The sequence below is a fragment of the Vidua macroura genome, chromosome 2, assembly GCF_024509145.1.
Source record: "Vidua macroura isolate BioBank_ID:100142 chromosome 2, ASM2450914v1, whole genome shotgun sequence".
NCBI lineage: Eukaryota > Metazoa > Chordata > Aves > Passeriformes > Viduidae > Vidua > Vidua macroura.
In genome coordinates, this window is record NC_071572.1 from 83810838 (window position 1) to 83830370 (window position 19533).

The 19533-nt window shown below is 44.5% G+C and overlaps 1 protein-coding gene across 4 annotated transcripts in view; it reads right to left on the reverse strand.

The window, feature by feature from the left end:
• Positions 1–1324: 1324 nt before the first annotated feature.
• The window catches only part of MTMR2 (myotubularin related protein 2), a 62874-nt gene continuing 44665 nt past the window's right edge, over positions 1325–19533 (reverse strand). For 3 of the 4 annotated variants that reach the window (XM_053970362.1, XM_053970364.1, XM_053970363.1), the window contains exons 8-15: positions 13335–13484; positions 12363–12551; positions 10129–10314; positions 9078–9284; positions 7402–7494; positions 5932–6045; positions 4306–4482; positions 1325–3325 (exon numbers count right to left, since the gene is read on the reverse strand). In XM_053970362.1, coding sequence (XP_053826337.1) covers positions 3164–3325; positions 4306–4482; positions 5932–6045; positions 7402–7494; positions 9078–9284; positions 10129–10314; positions 12363–12551; positions 13335–13484 — 1278 coding nt within the window. In that variant the 3' untranslated portion in view covers positions 1325–3163. Of the gene's footprint in view, positions 3326–4305; positions 4483–5931; positions 6046–7401; positions 7495–9077; positions 9285–10128; positions 10315–12362; positions 12552–13334; positions 13485–19533 lie in introns of those variants that run through there. The other variant, XM_053970365.1, reaches the window with a different exon arrangement.

Consider the following 19533-nt stretch of genomic DNA (forward strand, 5'->3'; position numbering starts at 1 on the left):
GAGGCCTCTCAGGATGCATCTTGTGTGAAAACAGTGCTGCAGTCCTGGGTATTTAGGGCTTTTGTCAGTTCTGTTGTGTGTGCAGCTGCAATGACTCCATCTCTGGGAGTGTCTGAGGGAGAACAGGTAAACCCCTTCAAAGGTGTTCTGTGGGGCTCTCTTCAACAGGCATCCCTGGTTCTTGATCTGCTACACTGCATTAGTCAGCATCGGTCGGATTGGATGTTTGGGTATTTAGAAAAGGAGCAAAGTAACTTATGAATTGCATTGCTTAATGATCAAGTGAAATTTTTCTACAGAAATCCTGCTACAGGAAAATGCTGTAGGATAGGGGGTAATACCCTGTCTCTAGCCAACAGCTTTGGGTGGTAAAGGAGTGAGAGAAACCACACAAGTGTTTTAAACTGCAAGTGCCTCCATCGTGCCATTTGGTTCTGGCATCTTGCTTTTAACTTAAGTATGTGCTTTGATGAGCTATCAACTTTGGTAGTAGTGCAATTAAGTTTGTGCTCTGACTTGCACAGCTGATTAAATGTTATTTATTATGTTAATAATGTAAAGAATTTCCTGTTAATGGAATGTATAGAAGACCCAGATTACCTGTATATACAATTGAAAAATAATAAAGCCAGCTTGCCTGTTGAATGAATTGTGGTAAAGCTGCACTTCCTCTGTATTAGCTGGGTGTTTGCTGCAGCACTCTACCACAGCCAGTGGGCTTTTCATGGCGAGGTGACTTCTCCCTGGTCAGGGTGATGAATGAGAGCTGCAGGTAAGGTTAGAGTCAGAGTAATCCACCCTTGCCTGTAGCTGAACAGGCAGGAAACTGCAGGGTCAGCACAGGCAGAAAGGGGTTGTTTGTTGCCTGTAGGTGATCCACCCAGCTTGGCTCCTTGCGCACAAGGTGTTAGCTGCTGTTAGATGCTGCTAACCAGGTATAGTGGGAGTAACCACTTAAAGAGCAGTTCTTGCCAGGGTTCCTGAAAAATGAGTAGCTGAAACTTACACTGGGTCATTTTGCTTGGAAAGGACCTCTGGAGATAGCCCTGTCCCTGGAAGTGTTCAAGGCCAGGTTTGAAGGGGTTTTGAGCAACCTGGTCTAGTGAGCAGCTAAGCACTGTATCTGTATTAATACTGGTCTGTATGGGATAAATGAAACTTGTCCAGAGATGAATCTTGGTTTTCTGTCAGTCTAGACTTCAGAGTTTCAACATTAGCAACTTGAAATACCCTCTACAGAGAATGAGAGAGGTTTGGATTTCACACACTGAACTTGCAGTGCTATTTATTTAATGTGTGCATGTCCTGCAAGTCCTTTGGAAAACCACATAGTTGAAAATTAGAGCACAGGAACTTTATCCATTTATCTGTTTTTATTAGCATTAAGGAAACCAAACAGCCCTCATCAAGAAACAAAATATACACACATAGTCAATTTGCTAATACAGAATAATGCTTTAAACCATCTTATATAGTGATTGTAGATAAGAGCAGACCTGCCCTTTAACCTCAAAGCAAATCCAAGTCCTTAGAAAGTATTTTGTGTGGATTCTTTGCACTATTGAACCATAATGTGACAGGCCACCCCACAACAACTGCAGTGATGCTGGACAGCCTGTTACCCATCCTGTCGGATGGTGGCTGTGGATTTCTCTGTAAGCGTGGTGTGGTGATTGCAGCAGTAGAGCAGGCAGAAGTGGAGACTGCAGGAGGAAATGACTGCTGACTGCCTTGGAAAGAATGTGGCTTTTGAAAGGCCATTGTTTAGGTGGCAATAGGTCTGCTCTTACACTCCCTTCAAAAATCCTTCTCTAGTGAAATATCAGCTGACAGGTATATTAAACAGGTGACCACAGTCTAGATCTGATCCTAAAACAGCAACACAGGAACCCACACCAAGCAGTACCCCTTGTCCTCAGCAGAGAGGTGCAGAAGCAGCCTTGCACATACTTAACTGCCTTTGCTCTAAGAGCCCTCGTCTGCAACCCTGTGCTTACCTGTTTGGAAGAGCAAGGGGGCAGTCATGGTTTCACCAAGTATGTGTTGTATCTCCTACAGTAAATTTTTGTATTAAAATTCAATTCCAGCTTGAATTTAGTTGAGTGACACAAGTCCTTGAAGCAGACTATGAGGAAAAAGGGTTTAGAAAATGGCTAAGCTGTTCAGCCTGCCAGAAAAACCTAAAGCAGCAGTTGCAACGCAGGCAGAAAGGCGTCTTTGGTTGATGCACAGTTGCTTCCATTAGTTAGCAGAAAGCTGAAATACCATAAGTACACCACTATAACCCTGCACAGAAGCATTAAAATTGCTAATTATGCTTACCCAAGCAAAATGTAATGGCTGATCCCAGCAGTTCCCATGTGCCCCTTGGTATTCCACTACCTTTTCCCCTGATGACTATGAGGCACTGGAGGCCAGAGGAGCTGTGGAAAGCCCAGGGGAGCCACACTCTGCTCCCCCTTCTGAAATAAAGGTGCTTAAGTTGCATCCTGGCACACCCACTGTAAACCATAAGTGATATTCTAAAGTTGCAGAGATGGAAGGAAATGTCCTACAAAATCAAGTCCTGTATTGTTGCTCCTCTACCGCAGAGTTTTATTGGGAGAAGCTGCCCTTTCTTTAAATAAGGCATCATTTACATGGCTTCCTATGCTCTAGGTTGAGGTGAAGGGAATGACTTGTTTCAGACACTGCTGTTGCCTGTTTCCAGGTGTGCTGGCAAACACCCTCATTGACTCTGCTGTGCAGGAAGGTGTGGGATGGCACAGCTGCATCTGAGGTTGCAATACAATGTCAGGTTTGGCCTTTCAAACTTCTGAGAATATGCTTTTCCTCCACAGTACTTCATGCTCATGCACAGACTCTTTCAAGCCACATGATTTCCAGCACATCAGTGAACAAAGAGCAAGCTCCAGGCTTCTTACAGGTGGCAAGTGCAACTGGCTTGTATTAGAAGCTAGCCACTGAGAAGGGTAATTGCATAGGGGGTCTTGTCTGTGTTGATTTTTGCTTTAAGCTTTCTCTAGTACTACAGTACTAATAAATTACCCTGGACAGAAATAAATAAGTTGGCATCTCCCAGGCCCCATGCTGGAAATCCAGGAGGTTTCAGAAAAGCTGCCCCCATGGTCCTGGGAAGGTAGTCAGCAAAAAAAAGTCTGTATTATACAACTGTCTGTACAGGAGCGACGCACTGTGCGGGAGAGCCGGCTCGCTCCGAGGATGAGGTGGAACGGTTGGTGATTTCTCTCTGCAGTTCCTCCACTTTCTTCTGCAGCTCAGCCCGCTTGGCCAGAAGCTCTTTGTAGCGATTGTGAACAGGTTCCTGCAAGGAAATGTGTAGCTCAGCACTGGGAGGCCAGTGTGGAAGAGAGAGCCTGAAGCACAAAACTGCTGCTGACCTTACAGACAGCTACGAGGGAGGGAGGTACGTGAGTGTCATCAGTCTCCAGCCCACAAGTACCTGAGTGGTTGCTCTGGCTCTTGGCTGCTCATTTGGATCCAACATGCGCAATGGCTAAACAAAACAGTCTGTATGTATTTTGAAAGATGACGGTTGCCAAACTCTGATCTCTGACATTTCTGGGGGACACTGGCCATGGCATCTCAGCCTGGATATAATTTCAGGGGCTTGGGAGGAAAAAACCCAGCCAGATTCTTCTAAATATTTTCACATAGTTCTGACTGTTGAACAGTCAGCACTGCAAAGTGTTTGCTGGGTTCCTGTCTCTAATGCTGCAGATCTGCAAAACTGCTACCTGCAGATGGGCACTGAGGCAACTGGGAATTTTTGTCCCTTTCTACTAAAAAGTGATGTCAGCCTTCAGGGTCATGCTCAGACTGCTAGTCTGAGATGCCTGCCCTGGACAAGCCAGCTTCCCTGCTGGCTGGGGTCAGACCCCTGTGCCTCAGGCAGCCAGAACAAGCAGCAGGTTCCCATCACCAGTAATTTAAATACAGCCCCAAAATTCCTATATAGAACCCCACATTCAGTGAAGTCTTAGGGGTTTTAAGATCTTTTGTAAAGAGAATTCAGATAATTTTTCCCACATTCTAAATGAGAAAATTCCCAGGCCGCTGGGAATCTTCAGCTCCGGCAGATTTCACAATGTGGTGATGTCCAGCTGGGCACATGCATTAGGCAGCTCAAGATGGTGCTTGCTCTTGCTGGCATTTGAATTTAGGCGTTTGTTTTCAGATTTAAGCAGTGGCAGCATAAGTCTGTACACTACCTAAAGGTCTTGACCTCCAAAGTAAGAGCTTTGGTACTAGCAGAGGGGGAAGCAGGAGTAGGAAGAGGCGTACCTGAGGCTTCATCCTGGGGTTCCAGCGGATGTAGTAGCCGACCCATAGCTCGAGGTGGCGCATGCTGGCCACGGGATACAGGACGTGGTTGGAGTAGCTCACATACAAGGGGTTAGTAAAGTCTTCCAGTTGGCTGTTGATGTAAGACCAAAGTGATACAGTCTTTTTTGGAAGGCTCTGTAAGGGAAGGGGGTGGAGGAGGCTTTATTTGCCATACGAATCCCAGCTATCTACAAACTGTAGCAGCATAGACATATGCCTGTCATTAATACGGAACTGGTTGTTTTTTGTAGCTTAAAAAAAAAAAAAACCAACAAAACTGTTCTTTTGATGTGGTTATTGTACTCAAAGCACATGGATGCAGGGAGGCACACACACCCTGGCACAGGACAACCCCTCTGACCCACACAGCTGTCAACACAGATCAGGAATCACCACTGCTACAGTGAGGGGACCCTGGCACGTGAACTCCCAGTGCTTTAGTTAAACTTCACTTCTCTGAAGTGCTCCTGGAGGACTTGATGGAGTATTTAATTGCAAAGGAAGAAAAGAAAACATTTGACTTAGGCCCTGATCTAGTGGAATAATTATGCCTGTGAATACTCCCACTGAAACCAGAAACCAGTGCTGAAGTACTTTCTAGATTAAGTACTTCACTAGGCTGAGGCCTTTAAAAAAAAAAAACAAAAAAACCAACCAAACCCATCTGCAACCAGCATGCAGATTTTCTTCCCTGGAAATGACAATTCCCTGGAAATGACAATTATTCAATCACTATGGACTCCAGAGAAACAGGGACACTGATTTCACTATAGTAAAACACTATCACTTTTATTTTCCAGCTAGTTTTTATGATTATTTTTAACTGAAGTTCTATCACATGTAATTACATCAGGTCCACATAGCACTGCCCTCGTGTACCTCTGTGCTGTTAGGTTGCAGCCTTTGGTGACAGAATGCTTCATCTTTAGGTAAGTGAGACAGAGTGAGTGCCACTGTTTTCCTTCTAATTCCAGACTGGGTCTGGATATACACATCTCTACGCTCCCCCCTGGGCAAACAAACCTTGGCCAGACTGCAGGGCAGAGCTGGCTTGTGGCAGGACAGAGAGGCATGTCCTTAATAATAGTAGGAGAGTTGTCCTCTCCTGGGAAGATGCAAGCACAGCAAGAACACACAAAGACCAGTTACTTGCTGTAACCTGTGTGTGCAGAATGACAACACACACTAGGTAGTTAAAAGCACCCTAAAGGGATCATTTCGAAAAAAAGGCACAACAAAAAAGTACCAGTTCCCACTAAAAAGGTTACAGTAAACTGAAGTTCAAAGCAAAACTGCATTTCCAGTACCTGGGAGACACCAGGAGCTATTCAACCTGTGACTAACTGGAAGTAGACAGAGTGTCCAGAAAGGAGATGGTGTTGGTCTGAAACATGAAGCCTCCAACAGACAGCAGTTTATGCAAAGAGGAAAATCCCCCAAGTCCCAGCTGCGTAGAAGGGGGCTTGGCATTTCTCAGACTCGCATCTACAACTATCTCTGAGTGAGGAACCAGCTTCTGTAGCAATATCTGTTCAGCTAAAGCAATAAGGAACGGGCTTTTACCTTGGAAAGAAGCTGTCTTACCTCCTTCACTCTCTGCTGCTCACTGCTGCACAGGAAGGTCCCAAACAAACAGCTGTACAGATGATCCAGGATGGTGATCAGGAAGTACTCATTGAACTCAAATGCTGTAGGAAACTTTAGGTAGAAATAGAAAATTAGGTTGGGATTTTAAAACAGGAAAATAAGCTTTCTCCCATGCTGTGGTCTTGGTAAGGAGTTGGCCTCTTGATTTCTAGAACAGGATCTGTCCCTGTTCCCTGCATGGCTGGATAGTCAGGGTCATATTTGCTCCTTCCAGGAGCAAGAGTTTCCCTCTTGGAAAGCTGCTTTGCATGTTCAGAGAGGAATTTTGAGCAGAAGCCAGAGGTTTAAGGGGTTAGAGCACTGTGTTTATGTACACTCAGTGCTGCTTCAAATTGAAGCTTGCCTGTCCCTCATGACAAGCCATGCAGCCAGACTGTGAACAAAAGGCACACGTGAAATAAATACATTCAAAAAGTGGAAATTTCCCAGGGCCAAATGGAAATAACCTGGATACCTAACACAGCACTTCCCAGAGGGAACAGCAGGGAGGCACCTTGTGACAGAGGTCAGCAGGAGTGAAAAGTCTATGGGCACAGGCCATGTTTGTTGCTGAGTTCTGTGCAGAAACAGTCTGACCTGAGACGAGGACAACTGAAGCTCCACAAAGAGTCAATAAGAATAAATGCAGTGAACTGCAAAGACATGCAGGGGTGATGGAGAGGAGAGCAGGAGGCTTTCCTCCCTCACAACCACCCTCCTCTTCCCAGGCTGCCCCAGTTGTGACATCCTAACCTCATCACATGAAGGTCAGGATGCCCAGCTGTAGGAGCAATCCAAGGAGACCATAATGAAAGTGACTTTGGATGATGGTAAAGCCTCCTCTTCTCTCTGCATGGATGTGTCATATGTAGTGGCATGCTTTTCTTCCATATATAGTGCCATTCTTCTATTTCTCCTGATTTAACCCAGGGTGAGCCTAGCTTTTTTTCAGTGAACTGCCTGACCATAGCTGACTTTTGTGTCACAGAAGATACAAAAAAACCTTCCAGGTTCCATGTGCCTGGGGAAAAACTTCCCAGACACAGGGGATCTCTCCTGGACTGTACCTCTGCCATGCCTGGTCTGAAGTGAGGCATTCAGCTCTGTACCTCACATTATGAATTGGGAGCAGTACATTTGCCTTCAGCAGAAGTTCAAATGGAACATGTTACAGTATCAGCTTGAGCAGAGGCAACAGAGATCTGCTGTATCCACTGTGCTAGGGATTTAACATCAGCAAGTGCTTTCAGGCTCTTTGCTAAACAGACTCCCAAAAAGCCTGCTGCCAGAATCAAAGCAAGAGTACAAGCCCAGGAAGGAGAACCTGCACAGGTCAGCTTGGAAATCATTCCTGTGTCCAGACACCATGCAACATCTCGGTGCACTGTGCATGGCTCTGTGGACCATGGGTGCCACCCAGCAGTTTACCTGTCTTGTCATTTGCCAGACACAGTCGATGAACTGCAGGAAGACGGGAGAGCGATCCGCATCCGCGTGGTTCTTGTCCCCATGGCCAACTCTCTGAAACAGCAGGACAAAGAACACGAATCACACAGGGCTTCGTGGGGAAACTGCTTCACGGGGTTTGCTCTCAGTCACCAAAACCTTTACCAACAGCTTTAAAAAACTTCAAATGAGTCCTTATATTGCTTTGTCCCTATCAGTGGGTAAAGGAGTAAAGGACAGTTACTCTCTTTGTCTTTGAAGTGAAAATGCTTTATGGGGATATTTTCATGCTAAGTTAAAACAAGAGTTGTTTGAGTAGAGGCTCCAGATGCTATGCTGGCACTGATTTCAGTTAATAGCTAAAGTTCAGAAGGAAGAAAAATGAGAATGCTTTTTGCTTCAGTTGCAGCTGTTGTCCTGGCTAGTTCAGTAGTAGAGGGTGCTAGATGCAAACACTACCTACAGGCACGGCATGCGGCGATAACCGTCACGCAACACCTCGTGGCTTCCAAAAGCTGTACAAACACAGCCCAGCCCATCTCCTGCCACCTCCAGAGAGGCAGCAATGACAGTATTCCCAGAAGCAGCCTCCAACCCTGACTGTGCTGTGTGGCCAACACGTGTGAGGCACGACTCCTCAGAACTAGCAGAGTACATTAATGGTTATGTACTACCTGGGAGCCCCAAGTACTGTACAAAGATAGAACAAGAACATGCAAGTAACAGAGACCCCTAATACTGTTCTCCCCTCACCAAAGGAAATCACTGTTGATGTCTTCTTTGCCTAGACAGTGGAGAAGCTAAAACACTCATTGCTCAAATACCAGACAACAAATTTTGCTGCAGCAGAACCTCAGTTGCTTTAGTGCCTCAGTTTCCCCACCTTCCTCAGAGCATTTGACAGTGCAACCCACCACTGCAAGTACTGCACACAGACCTTGTTCTAGCCCTTGCAAAATTAACAACCACTAGAGAACAGCTATGAGCAAAACGCAATAGGAACAAAGATTGAAAGGCTACTACTGAAAGGCTCTCTCTATTCCCATCCATGCAAACCATAACAAACTGCTGTGTCACAAGCCCACAAAGCTGCCTCTCTGCCAACTGCTAGGGCACAGCCACAAACTACTCTTGGTTCAGGCTCAAACTGCTGCTCTTTCACCTAAATAATTAGAAGCCTCTCCAAAAATAAAGTGTGCCTGAAGAAAATGTGAGGTCAAGGCTATAAACAAATTCCCAAACCTCTTCAATGCCAAAGTATTTCTTAGATGATGGTGCCCAAGCAGTCTGAGAAAATGGACTGAATTGGAAAGAAAGACAAAAAATACCCCAGTGGTCTCTGCCAGCTCTCAGCAGAAATGCCAGCACTGAACGCAAAGCACACTGCTAGTTTACCTAACCTAAGCATGGGAACGTGACATTATCAGTCAGTCACCTGACACATTTAAATACCACCTGTTCCCTGTATCTAACCAATACAGTCCCAAGGAGGTTAAGAGGTGAATGGAATTATAGGTAGAAAACAATAGCATGAATCATTCACCTCTCTTCTGTGAGTTCAGCCGGAAACTTCTCACAGGAAATGTTAAACTCCTCTGAAATCCTCCAAGAGGGACAATAACTTTCTGTTCAGTGCCTTCCATGGGCTAGTGACTCACCAGCTGAAATCTGTGGCCGAAGCTCAGCCACTCCTTCTCCACGAGCACTTCAAAGCCCCTGATGGTGCGGTAGTAGCCATCCAACATGAGCAGGGCGAGAGAGGTGAGCTGGGCTGTGCGGTCCCAGCCATCACTGCAGTGTACAACCACAGATGTCTTCCCTGATTCCACTTTGTCAGCAATCCGAAGGGCTCCAGCAAGAATGAGCTAGGACAAGGGAAGAAACAAATTACAGAATCTCTTTGGAACAGAAACTATAAATGAAAAATGGCTAGTGACAGCACAGGACAAACCAAGGGCTCTGCTTGCCTCAAGGAGAATGGTAAATCAGTTCCAACTACTTTATAACTAGGACGGCAAACTGGTGAACACATTTTCTGCTCCAGCAAGATGACGACACATCTGAACTGTAGTGTAGGCACAACTCTAGAAGAGCCTTTGCATAAAACTCAGTTCTTAGACAAGTCAAGATTTAAATGCAGGAGTGTTTTGTGTCTGATAGGAATGGCCATCACCTTGCAGCTGCCCCAGGAGCACATCTGCCCCTGTCTGCATTAGCAGAGCAATAATGTAAGCTGGACATTTTTAGAACAGAAAGAACATTATTTGAAAACCAGCATCTGGAGAAGTCAAAACATTTTCCCTCCTTATTCTGACTCTGCTTGGATTCCTGAAAGGCTGAGAGGGCCCAAACTCCCAGCATTTGCTTGTCTGGGCCAGGTAATAATGCCAGGATGTCAAGGAGCTGAGCCAAGGACTTCGAAACTCTGTAACTCCTGAGTTCTAAGCAGAGCTTTCACAATTACATCATCCTTCACTTCCAAAACACCATCTTTCAGTATTTCAGCCCCCTCTCTTGTCCCTCTTCTCATCTCCTTAAGATTCCTCACTCCAAGAAACTACAGTTTTAATTGCTTATAAATGGAAAACAAATTCTAAGTCTTTAAATTTACAAGGAACTGAAAATCCTGGAGTTAGCTCTGGATATCTTTCCCTGACTGGTAAGGACTTTGGTTGCTCAGCCACATGCAGTGGATGCAGACATGCATACCTTGATATGCTCTAGCCAGTGAGTTGACTCTAAATTAGACAGCCAATGAGTCTCCTCGATATTGGGATACACAATTTCTTTCAGTTTTCTCAGCGACTCTCTCATAACATGAATATTGTGAATATCCAGGAACACTAATTCTGCATTCTGATAGGCATCCTCGCTCTCATAGCCCCCTCCTTTAGCCTGAAGAACAAAATTCACATACAAATCATTAAGCAAAACCATATTTTGTACTTTATCCCAGACATCTGTCCTGAGCAAATAGCAGCTGACAAAATACCACAGTGGCTGGGCTATCTAAAGCAGGCAAAAACCATTGGCTTTATCTCACAGCTAGGAGCAAACATGTACAGGCACACACTTTGTGTCTCTCTTCTGCAATACCTAATGAATGCTGTAATTTTTACCAAAGAATATCACATTACAAGCCTTCTTTTCCTCTGTAATTATAATTTATCTCCATTCAAGCTGTTAACTCATTACATTTGCTAATCTATCATTTAAAAATTTACCATACTATTACAGAGGAGGATAACCCACACACTAATTGCCTTCCCTAAGTAGTGGGAAAGGCAGATTAAAAAAAAAAAAAAGAAAAAGAAAAAGAAAAAAAAAATAGTCTTTACTGTAACAAAGCAGCTCCACCATTAAAACAAAGCTTAAAGTAATGGCATGGAACACAATTTTTAGAAGGGTAGAATGACGGACCCTGGGAACTACTGAACTGTCAGCCTCACCTCTGTGCCTGGCAGGATCATGGAACAGATCCTTCTAGAAGATATGCTAGGGCATGTGGAGGGCAGGGAGGTGATTCAGGATAGCCAGCATGGCTTCACCAAGGGCAAATCCTGCCTGACCAGCCCAGTGGCCTCTGTGATGGAGAGACTACAGCAGCAAGGGAAGGGCTATGGGCGTCATTCACCTGGACTTCTGTAGAGCCTTTGACACAGTTCCCCACAGCTTCCTTCTCTCTAGACTGGAGATGATGGGCAGACAGTTTGATGGATGAAAAGTTGGATAGTCACAGCCAGAGGGTAGTGGCCAATTGCTCAATGCCCAGGCAGTGACAAGTGGCATCCCTGAAGAGTCCGTGGGACCAGTGCTATTTAGTATCTTCATAAGTGACACAAACAGAAGGATCAAGTGCACCCTCATCAGGTGTGCAGATGACACCAAACTGAGTGGTACAGCTGATACTCCTGAAGGATGGGATGCCATCCAGAGGGACCTGGACAAGCTTGGGAAGTGGGTCCATGGGAACCCCATGAAGTTTAACAAGACCAAGTGCAAGCTGCTGCACCTGGGCTGGGGCATCCCCTTGCATCAGCTCAGGCTGGGGGATGAACATATCAGGGCAGCCCTGCCCAGGACTTGGGAGTGCTGGTGGATGAGAGGCTGGACATGACCCAGCCATGTGCACTCACAGCACAGGCAGCCAATCCTGTCCTGGGTTGCATCCAAAGCAGCGTGGGCAGCAGGGCCAGGGAGGGGATTCTGCCCTTCTGCTCTGCTCTGCAGTACTGTGTCCAGCTCTGGGGTCCCAGCATAGGAAAGACAGGGTCCTGTTGGATCAAATCCACAAAGATGATCAGAGGTCTGAAGCACCTCTTCTGTGAGGAAAGGCTGAGAAGGGAAGGCCCTGAAGAGACCTTATAGCAGCCTTCCAGTACTTAAAGGAGGCTTATAAGAAAGATGGGGACAGATGTTTTAGTTGGGCCTGTTGCGATAGGACAAGGGGCAATGGCTTTAAAGTAATAGAGGGTAGATTCAGACTAGACATAAAGAAGACATTTTTCACAATGAGGGTGGTAAAACACTGGAGCAGGTTTTCCAGAACAGTGGTAGATGCCTCATTCTTGGAAACATTCAAGGTCAGACTGGACAGGGCTCTGAACCCTGTTAGAGGAAGCAGTCTTTCAACCACGTGAATTGAAAAATGGTGATACAAAAGGTCTAGGGTGCTAGAGTCTGACCTCAGTACTACTTCAATTTTTTTTCCTTCCAATGTCATTTCCCACTGTAAATTAATATAAATGGATCATCAGCAGTCACACTGATATCTTACAGATATCAGGTATAAAAGTCTGTCTAGAGAATCAGATCATTGCATTCAGACTTCTTCTGCAGTGGAAAACCCTTTTGTGATCCTTAAGAATAATATGAAATGGTGGTGGAAAATGTGCTCTAAATTATTACATTCCCAGTTTTAGACAGAGGAAAAAGTACCCAACCTTATTGGCTACAGCATTCACACTAGGCCTTGCATCAAATATGAAAATTTTATGGGACTGGGCATTAGAATCCATGATGGCTTGAAGGTACTTTTCATCTTCCTTGCTCCGCTTGCCACTCACTCCCACCATGGGCTGGCTACAGCGAGTGATCGTTGCTTGACTTTCTGGGTGAATCCATGACAATACCTTTGGAAACAAATGAGAAATAAATAAAGGAAAAATGTCTTAAACCAGTGAAGTGAATTACCTGTAATGGCTTGCTCTGTGATTTTCCATCAGGGGGTTCCAGAAGGCTGGAGTCTATTAAATCACAACTGAATGAAAGAAAGAGCTCTTCTGTCTTTATTCATTCTGGTGGCATTCCCAAAGTTTGAACAAATAAAAGGTGATCAAATTGTTTGAGTCTCACTTTTAATTATGATGCAGACTATTTTTCTGACTGTTGTGTGAGTCAGTATGCGGGCTATGTCTTACTTTATGTTACACCATGTAAAAGTTAAGCACTTTAGGAACAGACTGAATTTTCTATAGACTTGAGGAGTAAACCAGTACCTTTTCAGTTACCTCTGAAATCACAACAGTGTGCTTTGTCTTAATTTCATTAAATAAACACTCTCATCAAGACTATCACTACGTATTTCTCTGTCCTGAAAGTCAGAGTAGGCCAGACAATTGTAAACAGCCAAACAGAGCTGCCTTGTGTTTCTCAGGAACTGAACTGAGATTTGGTCTGAGTTGTGCTAAATTATCTTATCTTCTAGTTTTGGTTTAGTCTACATGTCTTTCACAACAGTAGTTTCAGCAGATACTGTTGTTTTCTATGTCCTCAAACATGTTGTTATCACTTTTATTAGCCGCTGACCATTTATTTGCTCCCTGGAATCTACTCAGCCTGATCTTGGTATTACTTATTGCCCAAAGGTATGTGTAACAAAACCACATCAAAGTGGCTTCTTCTGTCCCACTCACTGGTATGCGTCCTCTGGATCTGAAGGATGCCACTCTCTTTAACTCCTCGTCGGGAATGTTTACAGGCACAGCTAGAATGGCAGGGTATGTATCACACAGCTCATAGCGCTCATTAATCTTGGTTAGCCTCCAGCTTTCATTGGGAATTCCCTAAAGAGAAAACTGCAGGTTAGCAAATGAGTTGCTCTGAGACCTCAGTACAGACAAATCCCCAGACCTGAAATTCAAGACAATTTTTGTTAATGAAGGTCATTTAGGGCTGGAACCTGGAAATGCATTATCTTGGTAACTTGCATTTCATGTCTCCCCCCAGGGAGGTGGATATTTTGCTCAAGTCACTGAAGAGCAGGGAAACTGGGCTTCAGGCAGGGTCACCTATGGTAAAGGAACTGTGGAAGCTACAGATGTAGCAACACAGGTGATCCCCCTGAGCCCAACTTTAAGATACCTCGTGGTCTCATTATCGGCTTACGGGAGAGCCAGGAGCAGGACAGAATGGGTGACCAACTTAGTCCCCTCATGGCACTTAGTTCAAATGTGTTGGGTGAAAATTGGGGATACAAAGTGGAGTTACCAGACAGGATGGAGGGAAAGGGGAGAAGGGAGAACAGGCAGTAAAACACCCAAAAAAATCAGCCTGATTTGGGCTTAGTTCAGTGCTTGTGGCACAACTGTGCAAGCCTCTAAAAACACCAAAAACTTAACAATTGTATGTCTGTGTTTGCATGACTGTATGTGATGTGCAACTCCCGTGTTTCCATCACACTAAGCTCTCTGGCTGAACTAAGGACTTGGGCTGGGAGAGCAGGGAATCCCCACACACACATCATAGAGCTCAGCATGCTGGGAAAGCCACTCAACAGCCTCCCAGACAACTGTCTCCAAGTAACACCTGAAGCACAATAGGGACGACCCTGACAACCTGCAGACATGGTTTGGCTGAAGCTGGGAGAGAACAGGCCAACAGGGAGTGGCTGGTGCAGCTGCCTGCAAGGAGAGATTTAAACAGACCCCGACTGCAGCAGGGGTGAGCACTGACACAAAGCATCTCTGTGCGGAAGACACATCTGCTGCAGCAAACATGGCCAGGCTGTGAAGCACTGAGTGTGTTTTAGGGGAACATCAACTCTTTACACAATACACGCCTCTGTTCTAATAAACACTATTTCATTTTAAAGCAGGGTGGTGGGACACTGATTACCACTGTCACGGCTCCCACAGGAAATAAACGGCACATCTAACACGGGTCAGACGAGCTGTGACAATTACGGTTGACCCACACATACTGCGGCCGGTCTCCCATCCCAGCGGTGAGTCACGCTGTCAAAAGAGGTCATGGTTAGAAATCTGAGGGGAGGCCAGACCTTCTGTCTAGTATCAGTCACACACTCTGCTTTGTGAACCACTGCTGTCTTTTGGCCCTCCCTGGGAAGGAAACGTTACTACAAGGATCACCCCAAAAGCCTGAAGGAAAACTATTTTTGGCACTGCCTGAAGCCGAAGAATTGGCAGAACCAGACATCAAGCAGTGTGTATAGACAGTTCAAGCTTACTGATGAGTAAAACATGCTCAGAGGTCTACCTGCTGTACACAGCAAGGATGGAATCTGCTGGGCCCACCAGCTCTGCTGCCAGCCAGGGAATAGCTAGACTCTTGCCAGTGACCAATCTGTTTACTACCTGGAAGTGGACTAATGGCTAATTAGTTCTTAGTCCTGTCCTAATAAGCACATGCAATGAAACCATAAGCAATTCCTGAAAATTTCACCTCCCCCAAATCTGAATGTAAATTACGCTGTCAGCACAGTCTTGGCAAGAAAAATGGGAGCTAACAAGCAGCTACATGGAAGAAAGGCTCCTTTTCATTTTACCCAGCAACTCTACCAATGCTCACAGAGAAGACCAAGGAGCAGGCACTGGAAAGCGCCCTCTTCACAGTGCTGGGCAATGTGGCTTCAGAACACACTGCTTGGGCTAGAACAGAGCTCTAAAGCTCTCTGAAGCTCCAAGTATTCCAGCTGCCACGCTGACAAATTTGAAGGAAATCTTTCCTCTCCATTAGCCCAGACCAGAAAAATCCATTATGAGCCCCCAAAGAAAGAAAAGATGCTGTGTGTCAGCATTCAAATTTCTTTTGACTCATGGGGAATGTCTGCTTTTCCCTGACCCAGGAGCCCTGAATCACAGCACCACCCAGAACGCTTTAGATTCGGATCGTGACTTTCTCTGAAGACTGGAAGCAAACAGAAATAAGCCAAATGGGCTAGAAGAGAAGCTGAATTTGCATCTTCCCTGGACGTTTGCCACAATGCAGTGTAGCTTCTGCATTTATTCGTGCTCCTTCAGATTTGCCCTTTCTCCAGCTGGAATCAATAGAAAAAGCTAAACGTGATATAAAGCACACTGGTATTTCCTCATCTAAGATGCATTTCACTGCTTCCCGGTAAGTTGTAAGCACCCAAAAGCCTACTATGAAACAAAACTGTTACAGATGTAACTCAATAGGCCCCTGCAGGGTAAGGAGTGGCTCTGGGTGCTGCCTGACTGTGCGCCTGCAGGAGGAACTCAGGCATGCTTCTCTGAAAGCAGGTTGTGATCATCCTGAAGCTGCTGGCGCACATGACACATCCACATTAATGACCACAGACTTCTGCACAGGTCTATCTTCTTCAGCTAAATTAATGCTGCTAGCAGCCCCTGATTCTAGGGGAATTCATATCTCTGGTGGATGCCAGAGGGCAAACTAAGGAAGGCAGCAAAGCCACACGTATAGTTTAATTAATTCATTAATTAAATATACCCATGACAATTCTCACTGAGCCCACTGAACCAACACACCTCACATCCGTACTAATAAACTAATTTATCCTCCAAACAGGATATTTTGTCCAAAATGCCACTGGTGATCCTTAACTTGCATCACAGTACCTTTATGCGTGGCTAAAGATGCTCAAACACACTTACTCAAAAGATGGATGGTAACAGCCTGGTCTGTAGCTATGCCTGAAACTTGCCCCTGTGCTTGGGAACACTCCTTACAACTGTTTCATCTAACCATAGAGACACAGCCTTTGTGTCCTCTCCACACACAAACTAGACTTGGTTTCCCTGTAGATAAGACATTCATGCCTTACTGTAATGACTGGGTTTGGTTATCACTTGATTTACACTTGATGTTGCAGAAGATGGAGTTTCTTTGTTTGCAGGGAAAAACTGTTGAAGCCACACCAGCACAGCACCGACACTACCACCTTGCAAAGCACATGGTTAAGGTTAAGCACATGAGGATCCTTCACTAACAGGAAAAAATAATTTCCTTGCTGTAGTTATACACAGTCACACCTCTCTATGGGATCAAGCAGATCCACTCTGAGCTTACATATGTAAGTGCACCTTGATCTGCAGCAGGCAACATGGGATACAGCTGCAGAGCCAAGCTGGTCCCTCTGCCATTTACTGAGCCCAGGCTGTGTCCGCTCAGCAGCAGAGAGCTGTGATCTGTTCTGCAGTAGAGACACACATAGCATAAGCAGGTCCTCAGTTAAACCACGGGACGTTTAACAGTTCAATCCTCACTTTGCTCCCTTAAGTTTCACCCAACAATCCTCTGGAGGATGATGTTATCAAGCTCTACTTTTCCCACTCTGCTTGTATACTAATGCTGGGCACTTATTTTATCCTCAAAACAGGTCAGTTCTTCTGAATTATTAGTTTCTATGTGTTTTCTCAGAAAGTCGCAACCACAGCCCTACACTGTGGCTCCCCAGTAGATATGACCAGAGCAAAGGATATTAGACAAGAATGACTTTTGTAGGGAAACATCACACAACTTCACAACCTCTTGTAATATTTTCCAAATGCTCCCCACCTTATTAAGGAAAATAAAGCTTTAGGTTACTCCAAAGGCATCTTAAGGACTTTTGGTTTCAAGTGAGTCTTATTCACTTTGCAATTCTGTTTTATATTCTGCCAGCCCATGTGTAATAAAAATCAGGGAGCAATTTCAGTTTTAAATTTCATTTGCCACATGTGATTCCATTTACCAACTAAATCTCAAACCTCTCTGAGTTCCTTTTGTTCTCTACAGGTTGTTTATTACTCCCCATAGTTTTACACAATCACAGATTTTTAATAAGTTACATATTTCCATCCTTCCCAAGAATGCTAATGGGGAAGTTAGGGGTTTACTGACTATCTTTCCTAATTGCTACAATTGCTATTATCTCAACATATTTCTATTAATTTTAATAAAAATTGTAATAAATAAATAATAGCACACTCAAACTTGCCATGTCTACCAGTGTGGACATAGAAATTACCATGGATCCTGGCCTAAAAGTCTTTTCTGGATGCCTGGTAGTCAGAGTTTACTTTTGCACCACTCCCCTCTCCATGTGTCCCTGTTCCCATAGGGAAAAGACTAACCTGGCCTAAGATATAGCAAGTTAATGCCTGGCCATCCTGCTGGGCTGCTAATGCCCTAGGCCAGCTCTTCTCTAACAGTTTCTAAACCAATTCCAGAAGGTCCTGCTGACAGTGCATATGTCCTGCTTTTCTATTTCTGATCACAATTCATAGAGTCCGAGACAGGTAATCCCATTATCTGATTTGATGATGCCAGTTTTGTTTCACTGTTAACGAATCCCTGCTGCCATTTCAAGACATAATCCTGATTTACTGTAGTATTTGTTATTGCTTTAGCAGAACCTGGTTGGATTAAGAAAAAAGGCTACGACGTTCACACAGATAAATTGAACATCCATAGTTACAAATGCTGGAATTAAATAAACAGACCGAAATACCTAAAAGTTTTGGAGGGGACATAAGGCATCATGCTGCAGGACCTAAATCAATCTAACAAAAGGGATGAAATTCTCCTCCTGGCCAGATCACAACATAAACATCTACTGCAGTATGGTTTACCTCTTCTTCAGCAGCTGGTGTTGGTCACTTTTGGATAAGGAACTGGAAGAGATGGATTGTGTGATCTGGAATGGTAGTGACCGTGGCCCACCATGGGTAAAGTTCAGAAAGGCTGTGGCTGCAAAAAATCCTGGTTTGGATTCGCTTTTGCCGTTAACAGCGTAAGGAAATGACCACAGGCTTTGGCACGTGGACATTAGTTTGGTTTCTTGACACAGAAGCAGTCAGGCAAGTTTGTCCTTCCCACTCACAAACAACAAAGAAGCAGGCCACAGCACAAGTACACACTGCAGCAATGCCTGAGCTGTGTCATGTCTTACACCCATTTTCTTTACAGAAAGGCCATGAAGAGCTGCAAATCACAGGCATGCAAACACATGTATCCTTTCACCATGTCACCAAATTCCTGACAAATTTAAGGTGCACCAAATCACAGTATAAAAACTAATATGGACAGAAAAGCATCTATCATAAAAACTGGCATGTGAGGATTTAGAAAGTGAAATTATCTAAGGTCACCTTTTCTTCTTTCCAGGTGTTGTAAAAATGTTTTTCGTACTTCACCTGTTTTGACTGATGCTTGGCTGACTGAATGCTGTGCTTTCCAGTGGAGATTATTTTGATAGCACAGGTATTCTTTTAGTTGTTACTCCAAAATTTTCAGCCCTACAAAGAAGTGTCTTGCTCAAATAGCTTGGGCTGCAAATCCTTCTCTACAAGCAGATCTTCCCATAAAATAACTACCGAGAAGGAGGTAAAGTTTAAACAAAGCAATAATCGCTGCATTATCTGATCTTAAGCTCAAGCTGACCTTAGACTAAAACACTAAATCACTAAAAAAGTGATTACAAGCAATTGGAGTTTGTCTCGACTGGGATTTTAGATTGTGGCATCTCATTGCAAAACATACACTTCTTTGCAATGAAGGCAGCATACAGTAAGATACAGTAAGATACATCTCACTTCCCATTAGCAGTCTAGAAGCCAGCAATCTATCTTAGGCAGCTATTTTAGGAGAGAACAAATCACCCCCAACAGTGAAACGCTCTCTCCCATCTGTTAATGACAGGCCTAGATAACCAATTTAGAAGGCATGCCCAGCTTTTAGCAAGCTAGAGCTAGAAAAATGAATCCTTAGGTTTTGGATTCCAGGAATAAGATGAACAACTAGGCTGGGACAGAGGTCTGCTTTTGTATGATTTGATGAGGAAGACCCAAATAAATCTTAAAATTGCATGGTTCAAAATTTCTTAATTTTACAATAGAAAATTGGTTA